Genomic DNA, 15,337 nt, shown 5'->3' with positions numbered 1-15,337 from the left:
AAAGACGTCCACTGCAGGACATAGGCCAAAAAGACGTCCACTGCAGGACATAGGCCAAAAAGACGTCCACTGCTGGATATAGGCCAACCCCAAAAAATCGCTACATAGAAATGAATGAAACCCTAAATATTAATCCAAATTTATTTTTATACGTCACTCAAAACCAATTCAATTTGATTCAGCCATTGTAGATATTAGCGTGCGTGTCTTCAGTAGGTAGCATTGATAAATTTTAAAATATTTATATAGGCTTCTTTATGATTTTACTATATGTCTATTGATTACGATATAGCTTCTCGTTCAAAATGCCACAAAGTCTTGGACTAGTGTGTATTGCCAGTGATGACTTACGGCACTCAGAAGTGGACGCTCGCTATGGGCCTCATAAGAAGGCTGAAGGTCACTCACACAAGGCAATGGAAAGGGCTATCGATATCGAATCAGTAATGAGGACATCCGCAAGGGAGCCAGAGAAACCGACAGCCCAAAGAATTGCAAAACTTAAGTGGCAGTGGGCAGGGCACATTGCTCGCAGAACAGATAGCCGATGGGGCCGTACAGTTCTCGAGTGGTGACCGCGTACCGGAAGACGCACCGTAGGGAGACCACCCACAAGGTGGACTGACGATCTGGTAAAGGCTACGGGAATCCGCTGGATGGCATTCTTTGGAGGAGACCTATGTACAGCAGTGGACGTCTTTTGGCTGAAATGATGATGCCATCTATTGATTACATTGGGTTTATAATACGAAAACTTGAATGTTAATACGTTTACAGGACATGGCTGGTACAACCACCTGGTGCTGATAGCATGTAGCGTGCTGTCTGTAGGCGTTTCACTGGACATGTTCGGGTTCAGCGTGGTTGTGGCTTCTGGGGCCTGCGATCTGGAGCTTGCACTGACTCAAGTTGGCGTGCTCGCGTCAGTGCCCTTCGCAGGTCTGTACTGTTCTTTGTCTTGTTCTACTTTTATAAATCTATAATAAAGTGCTCTGTGATTACATTCCAGTTTCACTTCATTTTTTTTCACTAGGGTTGCCAACGTAGGTTTTTTAACCTACCAAAGGTCAATGAGTCTGATTTTATCTATTTAAAAAAAATTGTGACAATTGTACAGATCTTTATGGAAACTGATAATAATGAAAAAACTTTTTTAATGATTTTGTGACATCCGAGCAAAATCAGTTAAGCCCAGGCCACACCGCGAACGAAGGTAAACTAACTTTTAGCTTAGTTCGCGGTGTGAACCGGAGTTTTAATAGATGCCCCGACTACGTGAGCTAAGCTAAGTTAACTTAGCTTCGTTCGCGGTATGGCCTGCGCTTAGGTAAGCCTGCCTTCTTTTTTTGTCGTGGGAAAATTCTCCTGGGATACCTCTCCGCCGCGCGGGAGAAGTTATGAAGTTAGCCGGAGTTCTACCGGCTAAAACCCCACAGTGGCCTTCTCGGGTGCTCTAGTGTGAGGGATCCGGGATCGACTTTGCGCACCGGAACCTCCCAGCACCTAGGAGGAGCTACGTCCTCCCCCTTCCCTGCTTACATTGAAGTCAGTTACACCGCCCCGTCGTGCTCCTCGCGGTTGCCAAACTTACTGGCGAACGGAGCCCCCTCACCTTTTTTGCTTAATCATTCCGAATTTTTCTCAAAGGTTAGAACGACGGTTGAGCTAATTTTTGGGCTTACAGCGTGGTTCTGGATGATTTGTAAATTAATGTCAAGACGTGAAAATCCGTAATGAATATCAGCATCAATCAGTGCGAAGGCTGATGCTGATATTTTAATTAAAGCGGTTTATCCGCGGATACGGGTGCTGATGTTCGCAACAACCCTGCTCTGTATATTAGTTACTAGTCAGAAGTTAGATAATTCCATTACGTAATAAAAGCTCGTACCTTAGTATCTTTACGACCAGTCTAAATGTTGTTATAGGCGTCTTCTGCGCTTTTCCATGGGGTTATTATGCGGACACCCGAGGACGTCTACGGGCCCTCCTGCTCTCCGCGTCTGTGGGATTCCTCATGGCGGCTCTCAGCAGTTTGTCTCCCAACTGGCAGGTCTTGTTGGTGCTTAAATTGTTCGGCTGCTTCTTGTAAGTTCATTACAAATATACTTTGCATTTTGATGAAATATAAGGACAAATGATTTTTTAAACAACGATTTTTCAAAAGAAAAATTGTATATCAGAAACAGATACATTTTACTTGTTTACTACACACAATTAATTTAAATGTCACTAGTTAAGAGAGTTTATGTAACTGTGGATGGTCACAGAAGGAATAGCCACGTCGTCATTAAATAGTTTCGAAATGAAACTATTTAATGACGACGTGGCTATATTATATATGTTTATATACATATATTTGGTTTTTCAAACAAATCAATGGGGTTAAATATCCAGTCAATGTTTCCGGTTCTTGGCATGTCCCATCGACAGCCGATGATTTAAAGAATTTTTCATTAGGCGCTTGACGAGGTTTAAAATTATCAACACTAACATTTGGGATCGTGGTCAGGTTCGATCTAAACCACATCAGTCTTATCTGACCTTTATTGGTTAATTTTTGTTTTATCCACAATCTCTTTTTCATTGAGTTCCCTTTTCCAAACACGGTCCATGTTATCTTATCATCTAATATCTCTGTCAGTTATACATTTCTAGCTCTATTTATTACGTACAATGCATTCAATTGAAATCATAAATATGTTATGCTACACTATAATAATATTACATACACTTGCTTGACCCGCCGCCAACTGACGCTAGACGCAGGCTAGGGTTCCACCCCTATGTTGGAGATATTCCAAGGAATACATATATATTCTTCATTTATATGGCGAAACGCTATGGAGTCGAATTCCCTGCTCGTAGACTTCTTCCCTGAACGTTATAACTTAGGCCTTTACAAGGCTGACTGAATGGGCATTGCCTCATCGTCGACCTCACTGTCACTTATCGTCGAGTGAGATGGATGGAGGTCCAAAACAATCTCTGTTCATTCCAAAATTATTTTTACTGCCTCAAGTTTGCCCCTTTTTGCATTAGCACAAACGCTAACCGTGAAGTGTTTTAATTGTTTGTAGTTCAACGGCTTCTATGACCTTGACGATGACATACCTAGGCGAGTGCACTATAAGCTCTGTGAGAAACCGTTACTTCATGTATATGTCTGCCGCCAATCTCAGCTCTGAGTGTGTGTTCTATCGTAAGTATTTTACATATTAGGAATAAATAACAAAGATTTTATAGGTCATCACCAACCAACTCAAAGGCCTTATGTTATTCAGGGAAATCAGAGAATCTAACCTTAAGACAAACACGATACGCGTGAAGTTTTAAGTATCTAAAATTTTGGAGTTGCCACGCAAGTAAATTGTCTACAGTATTTAATCGTTTAATTATTCTGTTTTGGAAATTTCATTCAATGTTTCACCTTTGTATCGGATGGCTAAAATAAATAAATAAATAAAATAAAATACTTGGGTCACTGGTAGACTGAGGATTTATAGGACAACCTAGACAAAGAGAGGGGACGCAGGTCGCTGGCTGTCCGCCGCTGGCCCGAAAATTTGCAAGGTGTACAAAACCAGTTAAAATTTCGCTTTTCAAAGCATACTGCCAATCATACTACATCTGTAAACTTTGGGTTGATTTTGTAGCGAGTGCATGTGATTGCTGGGTCAGTATAACAACAAATTCAGGGTTCTGTTGGGGCTATCGTGGCGTTGCAGCTCTTAATGGATGATTTCTATGCTATAATGAGTACGATAACACCAACTCCTGAGTGTTCATAGGCCGGTGGAACTCTCCAATGTTAAAGCGATGGGTGCTACATCACGCCAGGACATTTTTTATTTTTTTAATTAATGTTTATTTTATACTCAACTTTACTAACACTGGTCCTAAGAGAATTTGTTACTAAAACTATTTTTATTTTATTTTATTTATTTCGTTCAGGCCACATGACCCATATAATATATAACTTAAGGATTAATATATACATGCAATATAATAAGACACTATTTGTAACTAATTGTCATTGTTGGCGACGTGTGGCGCAATCTGGTGTCAGATAACCGGCCGCGGAATCGCCGATATATAAATGTACACCACTATCTCCTCAAACTTCGTGGAGTAATGCAGTCGCGACAGGTAGGTAAACTGGTTACGGCTAGTGGGCTTCCTCTTCTTCTTCTCCCCTTTTGTGAAGCCGTCTTCGTCGTACCGGTCCATCTGCCTCAGTGGTTTTGCAACTTCAGAAACAGGCGGTGATTACCTTTTCCCTTAGCTGATTGCCGCCACTCGTGTTTCAAACTATGGACAAGATTCTGAAATAAATACTTTAATATTATTAATAACTAAAACAAAATCGTACACTCGAAGTTTTGGATTTCAATCACTTATTTCTATTTCAGTGATAGCGTACTTCATTCTACCTCTGAGCTTCAGGATAGAAATACCTTTCCTCTCGATTACCTATCGTTCGTGGCGATTGTACACCTTTATTCTCGCAATACCTCTTGGACTGGGGGCCTTAATGCTGCTGCTGTTACACGAGAGTCCAAAGTTTCTGGCCAGTCGAGGAGAGGCTGAGAAGGCCCTTAAAGTACTGCGGGCCATGTATAAAGCTAATGGAGGAAATGAAGTAGACTATCCGGTATGGTTAAGTAAATTTACTATTAAAATGTAAGTGATATGTATGTAAGTGTATGTATGTAAGTCAATATTTTTATTTCTTCTTCATAATTTTCATGTCACAGATTACTTTGGAAGTTATGTCCAAAATTTAAACCACAAAGTTCTTGCTACTTAAGTTCGAATTATTTATTGGTTTTCCACATTCTCACCTTGTTGTCTTTTATCTTTGAACCAATCGAGAATGTATTCTCTAGACGGTTCTGCCTTGGGAACCGGTCGGTATGGGTACATTTTATCCCGTTCTGAATTTTTTTTAAAAGAAAGAAATATTTATAGGATATGTTTAAGTTTACGTTTTTTGTATTAAAATTATGGTTATAACAACCATTTCTCCGTTTAACTACCAGTTCCTGAAACTGACTCCAGAGGGTAGACCTACCCGGTTCTCTGGGATCGGGTGGCTCGGTGACGCAAACTTTAATTTGTACGTTTATGAGATAAATATTCTCTTGGCCCTGGGGTGACGTGAATTTGTTTTCAGGTCAAAATGTTAATCGACGACAACGTGGAAGCGACGTCGGAAATCTCTTTTTGGGAGTCCTTAGTAAAGCAGACTGTGCCTTTGTTCAAGCCCCCACTTCTTTGGAGGACGCTGCAGCTGTTCTATCTCATGGCTCTTAGTTGTAGCAAGTAAAAATAAAACTCAATTTATCCTGCTCTGATATAGGCGTACATTATCTAGAGTATCAGACTTCGATCGACTATATCAAAGAGAGTTAAACCTATACTATTACGTTTCTAGTTTATTTAATAACTTGTATTATTGTGTTTGGTCAACAAACAAATCAGTTACACAGCTAAAAATCTAAAAATTAATAATATTTTTAGCTGTCCCTTGCGCACACTAATGCCCGACAGCTCGGCAGGGGATCCTTCGGCATCCCTATATGCAAGCGCACACTGACGGGAATTATGTCGCGGTGTCCTTAAACATGCCGCGACATCGTGCTCGCGCCTGGCCTTTCTTCAGGTCTCTGCCTCCCCGCGGCCCTCATCCCCGCATGGTCGCACTCGGGCGTCCCGAAGCATGCCGAAACACCTCAAAGGCTGCCGAAGCATCCCCAAGGCTGTCTGAGTATTCCGGAGGCGGCGGCTGATCAAGCCGCAGCTTTGGTTTTGTAGCTACGACCATTATCATTAAAATTTCAAGTGTAATGCCATAACTCTAAGGTATATTACCTAAAAACAGTCTGCTGAACCTTATTGTCAGTGGGCGCCGGGCCTAACTAAGCCAGGTTTCAGTTAAATAATACATTCAGATATTTTAAATTCAATTTCGTCCCCCAAGTTTCTATTGTTGACACAGAACACAGAACCATTAACGTTATTAACTTCCACCAAGTAATAAGAACTGTCTCATAAGATTATTTTTCTACGCAGCAACAATCTATTTCTGATGTGGTATCCAGTGATTGCGAACCAATTTTTCAAATCATTCGAAACCCCCGGATTGGAAGACAAGAGTTTTTGTGATAGAGTTGTCGCCAATTTGACTGGTCCCACAGACTCCGAAGGTGTAAGTAATATGACATAATAATAGCGACACCACATCCACAAATCTGGGTGATAAAATATTTTTTGAAATATGTGTTGATTTTTTCTTATGCAGTTTGTATTATATTAGTCTAGATGTAGAAGGTGCAACAAATGTTTTTGGTAGAAGATTGTAGGCCAAGCTTGGACTCAGTGATATGCTTTAGGCTACGCCATAGAAATAAACCGAAAGATATGTTTTTTTTACAGTTTATCTGCGACGATACAATTTCAACGAACACCATATTCGCGGGTATACTTCTCGGTATCACATTCGGTGTCCTGGGATTGATCATAGCTACCCTAGCGCGTTGGAGACAATTCCTTCTCATCGGGATTTTTGCATCTGCTGCCATCTGCCTACTTCTGACCAATATTTTGAGACAGCCTGTCATGAATATGATTGTATTTACTTTTATTCAGGACACAGCAATTTGTATTGGACTTGTCGCTTCTTATTTTGTGGACATATATCCTACAACTCATCGGTAAGTTGTATTATATTTCTTGAACTTCAAATAAATGATAATATTTACATTACATAACATAGGAAATTTGGTGATTTTTTACAACTTTTGAAATGTTGTGTAATCGAAACAATTTTTGTTTGAGCGATGATCTTAGTAAGTTCGGTGGCTGGTAAATAGGTATATGCAACTTTCGATAAACAGGTTTTAAAAGTGATAATTTTCAGTCTCCTTTTTTTTATGTTTACCAGTATAGTGACAATGTAAACTTATTTTCTTTTTTGGCCATTGACTTACAATTATATGGACGTCGGGTCCGCGCTAAAAAGTGTCCGCACTTGTAAGGCGCTAAAATCGTATACAGAGCGCCAAACTCCGCTTTAGTCTTCATTTGTTCGACTGACGGCGCGATACTGCGATGACATTACAATTTAAATTTCGAATAGGTTGACTTGGGACATTTTTTTTCGTGGTTTTTGTATTAGACCCGTCGTCCATTTATTTGTAAGTCAATGTTTTTGGCTGTAAATAGCATTTTTTTTTAAAGACAACGTTCCGGACTCTTTATAAGCGAGTGAAGATCATGGGGGGCGTGTCAACCGTAGTTTCATTTCCAATCATGACAATGTGTTAGACATTTAGATTTTGTCGGTGTTGTAAACGCCTTAACAAATTGGCTGGTGAGTATGATTTAGTGGAATCTAAGGAGAGGGCTTAAGCCATCCGCCTAAGCCATAAGCCTAGATTTTAGGAGGTGAGGTGTGTGTGTGGTGGCTCGCGTCTTTTAGCAGGTTCTCTGTAATACTTAAAGAGAAATATCTCCATACAAAAATTATGTGCAAAGTTAGATACTTTATTAAAATTTTATTGAATTGATATTCAATAATTTTTTATGTAAAATTATCGAACGATAAAAGATCGAACACTCAGAAAAAATTCCTTCGATCCGACGTCTTCTAGCATACCGTAGCAGACGCTATACTAACCAAGCCACGGAACGAACCAGCGGACCTCACGAATTTTTCTATGTGCTTGCGTCGTATGTTTGTATTTGGTTTTTCAACGATTTTCTAGCCGTAGTGCCATCTATGAGAAATCTATGATATTTCGTCACCCAGTTAGATACCTTTACAACTACCAGCCAATTTTCCCCGCTTCTCCTCTAGTGATTCGCCTTAACGTAATAGTACATTATTGCAGAGGCCGGGAAGTGAGGGATTGCTGGACGAGTGTGAGTTACAAGGACGAACGCTAGTGAGTCAAGCAATCCCCGTTCCCGCCGAGGTATATATAGATTTTTTCTCAAACAATGTGAGGAAATAATAAAAGACTAAAGAGAGGAATATGTATTATAGAAAAAGTAAACAAATAATAATTAATATGAAAAGTAATATTTGACGTGATAGGACAATTGCCTAAAAGAAAATGTTGTTTTTCCGATTTAGTACACATACGTTGGTAGTCTAGACAACACATCCGTTGGTAGTCTGCTGAACTTATGATGATGTGTTTGAATGTGTACCTATTACTGTATTTTCGTAATCGCTCTTCTCACTAGCACTCTTTTTGCGCCCAAAATACAAAAAAGACGAAAAGCGAAAGAATACCAAAACACTTCAGTTTAAATGTTACCGCCATTTTCTTTTTTCTTAAGTAAGCGGTACACGTAGGTATGTTTAATTCTCGCAATTATGAACATTGATCAGTTGCTTGTATGAGCTTTGATTTTGCCTATTTACATGGTTAATTATTAGTAGGTAGGCAAATTTAAAAGTTTAGAGAAGAGGACAGTAATGGATTTTGATACTTACTTCACAGGCCTTGGCCGGGAAGAAATCGTACGGTCCATAGATGACAAACTTTCCGTGTTCGTTTTTGAAAAATTAATGCAAATATTTCCGAACATATTTGAGAAAATTTATAATCATATAGACTAACCCCGTTCATCAATACATAATATATTCTTCCTCAGGGCTCTAGCTACCAGTCTGAGCATGCTGTTCACGAGGATCGTATCACTGGGCGGCGTGAATTTAATGGGCATAGTCATCGTAGAACACTGCATAGTTACCTTCTACGTCTGTGCTCTTTATGTTTCCAGTAAGTTCACGCAACATACAGGGTTATTTGTAAAAAAAACTGACAACCATATCATAAACAACAACTTTTAATAATTTATCATATTTTACTCTGTGCAAAACGCTGGAGTGCGGGGTCGCAGGGATCGTCGGGGAGGACTACAGAATAATAAAACCAGTAGAAGTGGTTAGTTAGCGTTTGACGCGTGCCAACTATAGGTCTCGGAAGACCTGGCATTTTCATATTGTTTGGTATGGTTGTGTCGTTCTTTCGTGCAAATTATCTCAAATTCTAGAAAATGCCTTATTGTGCTGTATTGGAGTGGAAAAATGGTAACTGCACTTATTTTAATAAAATTTCAATTTTCTGTTTATAGAAACATTTTTTTTTGTTACGAGAAACGAAAGTAAGCTTATATATATCCCTGCAATGTGGTCGCTTCTTGTTTGGATAACTAAATTAATAACTCCAATTCGTCGTCGTTCAGCAATAAACCTCTAGATGGCAGCACATTGATTGAAATTTCAATATAATATCAAAACGTCGTAACTTGTAATAATAAGTATTGATGATATTGAACTTTCGACGATATGCCAACAGAGTAAAGTTTAAATTATATTAACAATCCAGAATTTGTTTTTCTTTTTAACTTTGACACTACGATCAATCAATATCAAGATTTTGTAATGTTTCAAATTAACAATATGTGAGTTTTGGCGAAATCGGTTCTCATAGTAATCGAGACATAGGGCACTTAGTTATATTGTTTTTTTTCTGCCGTGGGGACGACGCTTGCAGGGTTGAACTTACTACCAGATACGCATCTAAAAAGCATCAGATAGTACAACAAACACTTAAAAGTGTTTGGTCAATTACGTTTCTTTGTGAAATTACTCCACTAGTTTATTATAATATGGTACGGTGTGTTTGTAGGCGCTGGTTCGAATCCAGTCGGGTCGAAGGAATTTTTCTTAGTGTTCGATCTTTGTATTAATAAAAATTGTGTTAAAATTTGTCCTAAAATACTTGGAGGAAAGTGTGTAAAGAAACAAATTAATATTCAAGAAACAAATTAATATTCACATATTTTTTACTCAACCACTACTGAGTCATAACGAGGTTAATGTATGTTAAGCAGCTTCACGAAAATATTTTTTGTTAATTTTATCATTTGTTTACAGGTGGTGTCTTGATGTCTTTGTTTTTGCCGTCGGAAAAGAAACTGCATAAACAACAACAACAACAGCGAAAGTCTTAAATGACTAAGGAAGGGGGGTCCTTATCATCCCAATCCTTAAAAAAAATTGACCGCCGCCAGTTGCGATTCAGCCAAAAAAAAAAAATTGCTTCTAGTATGTCGGTTACTAGAACAAGGCCTTTCATGTTTCCACAGTCTAGATTCATTCAGTCTAATGGATTTGCTATGGAAGGAGTATCCATAATTCAATTTATCGAATGTTCATTTCGTCGAAATTCATATGTTCAAAAGTTGGTTCATTGCATCGATCGTCTAACAGATAGATGGTTTATTAGTGCGAAAATGGTGGAATACTCCGTGAATAATATTTTCACTATAGACCAAACACAGTACAGCCAAAAATAAATAGTGACAATATGTTTAAAAAAAACTTACTTCAATATGTTCGTTTGAAAGAACCACGGCAAAGTCAATATGAGGGTAAATTGTTCTAGAGATACCTATCGTTGGTTATATGTGTAAACCTCCTTTAATATGAACTTGTGAGTGAGCACAATGAAATAGAACTATTAGAAATAGACAATAATCAATGATATATCTTTATTTTCCTACTAAAAAAGGAGTTTGAAATTATATTTTAAACCTTAATTGCCCGATTTTGCGCTTGAAGATTAAAAACATTATTTTGGTCAGAATCAGAGTTACGAGGATTTCGAATTTACCCGACGCTATGTCTATACGTGCTAAGTCAGTAAGAATAGAAAATACTTTTATATTTTCGCAATTCGTTTGCAGGCGATATTGTAGCGTTTTTTGCTTTTAAATTCAGATAAGAAAACTGAATAAATCAGAACAAATGTAAATTTTTAAAACAACGACAGGGGCCTTACCATGAACTCTTATTAACATTCAGTTTAGGGCCTAAAATGAGTCGTTGTGAGACAGCGCTACGTGAAGTGTATATCGCCATACCGCTTGTCGTTACAAACCTATACTGAACTGTAATAAGAGTTGATGGTATGGCCCCAGCTTTGATCTAACGGTCAACTTCTCTATCATTCAATTTACTGAATTGTGTTGGAACGATCGATCATCAGAGTGTATGACTTTGCGAACATTGGTTTGTGCGTAAGGTTAGTAAGTATTTTATTCTACCATTAGAAGAATACAACGAAAGGCATATTATTATTATATATATATATTTTTTTTAAATCAACTTACGTATCATAGGTATCATATTTATCATTACATACGACTATAATAAATAAAGTTATTCAGGGTTTTAAAAATAATCAGTGGATTGTTTAATTTTGTTAATTTAAACATAGATTACGCACAGTGAAGGTTAAGTACAATAATAACAAGCACGCATATATTGTTTAAAAAATATTATTTAATGCACAGTTGACATAATGGACGTTCGAACACATGAACTTCGACAAAATGAGAATTCCATAACATTATATTATTATCTAATAGTAGTTTATGTAAATGTTACATAATGAAAGGCATTAAAAGACGAGAGAGGGTTGACATAAAAACATCTCACTAGTAATGTTTTAATGCTTAATTATGTACAGTTACATACACTGCTTTATCTACACACATATTATAAGCTCACTGTGATGTGTTCAGGACTGGCGAAATGGCGGCAATTAAAAACTTTTCTCACGCATGTCACACAACCGTAGCTTTTATTTTTAATTCATAGACAAACTAGAATCGGTCATATCGTTCGATATCAAGTAACGTGTGAAATTGTCAAAATTGTTTGCTATTGACATTTCATTTCGAATAAAACTTCATTTCGACTGATATTAGAATTGAGGACCAATCAAATTGTTTTGTTTTTCAGAGATGTTCAAAATTTGAATGTAATAATAACATCGAATTCGATGGTAATAGGAAGCAATAATAATATTTTCACAGAAATTTGTTCTAACAAAACCATTTATCGTTATGCAGGTCGTAATTTGGGGTTTTTGAACACAATATAGAGAGTTTATGACATGTGTGTAGATAAATACGTTTTGTGATCAATTTATATAAGATGGAACAAGACTGTTAGATACAAGTCCAGTGAAAATTATACGCAATGTTACATTCTATCATGCATGAAAAATTAATCTTTTTGTGCAAAAGATTATAGTTTTATTTGTCATGGTATTGTGTGCGTTATTTTCGATTTCTCAACGTTTACTTAAAAATAGTAATTAAGTAGATCACATAAATGTATATTTTCTATTTTATTGAGTTTTATTCGTTGACACCATATTTTAGAACAGGCAGAAACAATTAGATACTATAAGGGACGTATAATCATAATAATCAATTACCATTTTTAAATAGAAAACCGCCGTGAGATTCAGACATATTAACTAAAAAATAACGGATAACTCTCGTATTTAGGTCGAATTTTTGCTCGGCATGTTTCAAACCAATTCGTGGTCCTTAATCATGAGATTCCGCGGCGGTGATTCGACGGAAACTGCGCGCCAAAGCCCTGGCAGTCCGATCACTCGGTACGGCAGCGGGCGCCCGCTGAATGTTGCGTCATCATCACTGTTATTGCGAGTATTTTCTTCTTTTAACAATGGTAAGTGGGTAAAGGGTAGTGGAATATAAATATGACCAACCGTTCTTTAAGGCCACAAACCAGACGACAGCGGACAGCGCGGCGGCGCGGTGGCGACAGCGATGCGGGCTGCGGTACTGTAAAAGTGGCCTGTTTTGTACGCCAGAGACGAGAATTTTGTAACGAGACTGTGAGCGCGATGTCGATGACTTATTATGGGGAAAAGAAGACGTGATTGTGTACTACAAACAATTACGAGGATCAAAAACAAAATCCGGATAAGTTCTATGATTAACTGCCTCCGTGGCCGAACGGTTACCATGCCGGACTGCCACGCAGAGGTCCCAGGTTCGATTCCCGGGTCGGGAGAAATATTTGTATGGCCTACAATTATTTCTCTCGTGAGTTTGGGTGTAATTTGTGGTTGTCTATATGTGTGTCCATGGCATCCGCGACACAGGGTTTCCCTAGTGCGGGGCTATGAGTGTGTGCGTTATTATTATTATTATTATTATTATGATTACGCTAAAATGACTGTGGAAATGTATTTTCTTGCAAATATCAAGCCTAAATAGGAATCATATTTTAATTATGAACGAATAGTATCTCTATTGTTCTCTATGTAGGTATTGATTAACAAGACTTCTATTTTTTTTATCGATATGTGTGCTATTCCATATTCATGGTTTTTCTAAAGGCGGCTTCACACGGCCCGTTTTTCCAGAGGCGGCCCCGCGCGAGCTTACCCGTGGTCGCCTGTTTTTGGATCCGCCGTGTGTCACATGACACACACCCGAATACGCGCCACCACGCGCGTCGGCTCGAGGCCGCCCGGACTCGCTCGAGGCGGGAGCTCGCCCGTTATGCCTTTGAAGAAGGCCTTAAAACTGTTGAAATTATTACCTCCTACGGCATCTCCAAACTTGATTGATCGAAAAATACGTATGTTGGATAAAGCAACAAGACACTATAACTATTCGAACGCGCATTCATCGCTCGACTGGAGCGCGACACTCGTGTACTGCCGATTGTGTCATTACCGTCAGGATCAGCACAAAGGCGGCTTCATAACGGCTAAACCTTATAACTGTTCGTATCCGACGCGGGTTGGTAACTTCAAAGGTGCGAGAACGCGCACAGTCAAAGCCCTCGATACATATACGAATACGCGCTGCCACGCGCGTCGGTCCGAGGCCGCCCGGGCTTGCCTGTGGCGCGAGCTCGCCGGTTCGGATCTGCGCGTTTGAAATGCAGGCCGTTAGGAAGCCGCGAAGCTGCAAACTTAGGCGTTTTAATCAAGTCGCGCAAGCTGTTGCGCGCATCGCTGTCGCCACCGCACCGCCGCTTGCTGTCGTCCAGTTTGTAGCCTGAAAGCCTTTACGTCACTCTTTTATCCAGTAGCGTGAGCAAAAAAGAGCGAGCTCATTATTCGGCCAAGATTCAAACAATCAACATCCCTTGAGGATATCTTATAGAGAGGCGAAACATGTATCGGGTATAAGTATATTGTCGGTTAAAGCCTCTCTATCTTTATCATTTTTATTACATTTACCTTCACTTTGTTTTATTATCTTTATGTTGACGACGTTCAATTTAAACTTCGTCGTCTCGTAACGACTTACCATGATTTACATGTATATGAATACTTCAATCTGTAGACAAGAACATTTACAGAAACGATATGGTCCAAACAAAATAATGTACCCATCAATATTATAGAGTTTTGTTTTTGTGTTGAATTTTGTCAAAGAATATCAGTATCGTAGTACCGTGGACAGACGCGACAGTCTATACCTGTTGGGTTGATAGTGTGAAATTTTGTTTAGTATTTCGCGATTATCAAATATTAGAATATACAAATTAATACAAAAAAACCACAACATAACTTACCGAAGCAATGTGAATAATTTAAAACTTTAAATTTCTTTCTTTTTCAATTAGCGAAATGTGAGCAATACACCGATGTTAATAAATTTTCAAAGAGTACCCCATCGGCGTCTGCCGTCTTGAATATATGACAACCAACTGAATGTAGTGTACCCAAACCGCACATCAGTAAAACAGTGTGTGTACAGAACGCCGCATCTAGTACGTTGGTACATAGATATCGTTGTACGTATACGTTTAAATTTAAGTACCTATAAAAATCATAGAAATAAAATCACCTTGTCAATTTAGTAGTGTATTAGTAGTTTTTTTTATTGACGGGGAAATCTTCGAAAGTTACCCGGGTATTTGGGGGGAAACGGTTATGTGAAATTTTTACCCACTAAAACCCTGCATGTTCAGAGGCTCTGGGATCTCTGACCGTCACCGGTGCCCCTTACACACTTCGCCTTGTTAGACTCCTCTCGGGTTCTTTGTCCTTTCCGTCCCTGCCAAGCTCGGCACGGCGTAGTGCAACCACCACACTCTGTCTGCCTTCCCGGAGGACCTCGAGGTCACCTTTTAGCCTCCTTGTACGACAGGCAGGTGATACCGTAGCCCTGTTCTTACATCCAGTACTACAGGGTTAAACCTCACCTACAGTGGGATTTTTACTACTAAAACCTTCTCGGCGACCTTCCTCTGTTCATATTGGGAAGCAACGGGATCTCCTACGGGATACAACCGGTGCTTCCCATGCACGTCGCCCTTTCGGGCTCCTCCTGGGCTTGTTGCCTTCTCCATCCCTACCGTGGGATCGGTACAGCAGCGTGCGACCTCCACACGAGCTGCCTTCCCGAAACGCTGGATGTTTATGTGGACGACCAGAACCCCCAATTTGGTAGTCCGCGGCTATGAGGTCCT

At 39.1% G+C, this 15,337-nt stretch overlaps 1 protein-coding gene across 1 annotated transcript; it reads left to right on the top strand.

The window, feature by feature from the left end:
- Positions 1-803: 803 nt before the first annotated feature.
- On the top strand, positions 804-10,032 carry LOC113237948 (synaptic vesicle glycoprotein 2C-like). The gene is made up of 9 exons (XM_026474665.1): positions 804-939; positions 1,929-2,088; positions 3,081-3,202; positions 4,413-4,654; positions 5,177-5,325; positions 6,076-6,211; positions 6,439-6,716; positions 8,668-8,795; positions 9,956-10,032. Exons 1-9 carry the CDS (start codon positions 846-848, stop codon positions 10,030-10,032), a joined length of 1,386 nt encoding a protein of 461 aa, XP_026330450.1. The 5' UTR covers positions 804-845.
- The last annotated feature ends 5,305 nt before the right edge of the window (positions 10,033-15,337 follow it).

Source organism: Hyposmocoma kahamanoa, unplaced genomic scaffold, assembly GCF_003589595.1.
Source record: "Hyposmocoma kahamanoa isolate Upper Pololo Valley unplaced genomic scaffold, ASM358959v1 94, whole genome shotgun sequence".
Lineage (NCBI taxonomy): Eukaryota > Metazoa > Arthropoda > Insecta > Lepidoptera > Cosmopterigidae > Hyposmocoma > Hyposmocoma kahamanoa.
Note: the sequence above shows the minus strand (reverse complement) of the source record. Positions and strands in the feature narration are given on the sequence as shown.

What these genes read in the sequence shown, in the direction of transcription:
- LOC113237948 (XM_026474665.1), top strand. Translation starts at nt 846, where the DNA reads ATGTTCGGGTTCAGCGTGGTTGTGGCTTCTGGGGCCTGCGATCTGGAG. An exon ending in GAAATGAAGTAGACTATCCG is followed by an intron (nt 4,655 to 5,176) that starts GTATGGTTAAGT and finishes ATTTGTTTTCAG; the next exon opens with GTCAAAATGTTAATCGACGA. An exon ending in GTCCCACAGACTCCGAAGGT is followed by an intron (nt 6,212 to 6,438) that starts GTAAGTAATATG and finishes TTTTTTTTACAG; the next exon opens with TTTATCTGCGACGATACAAT.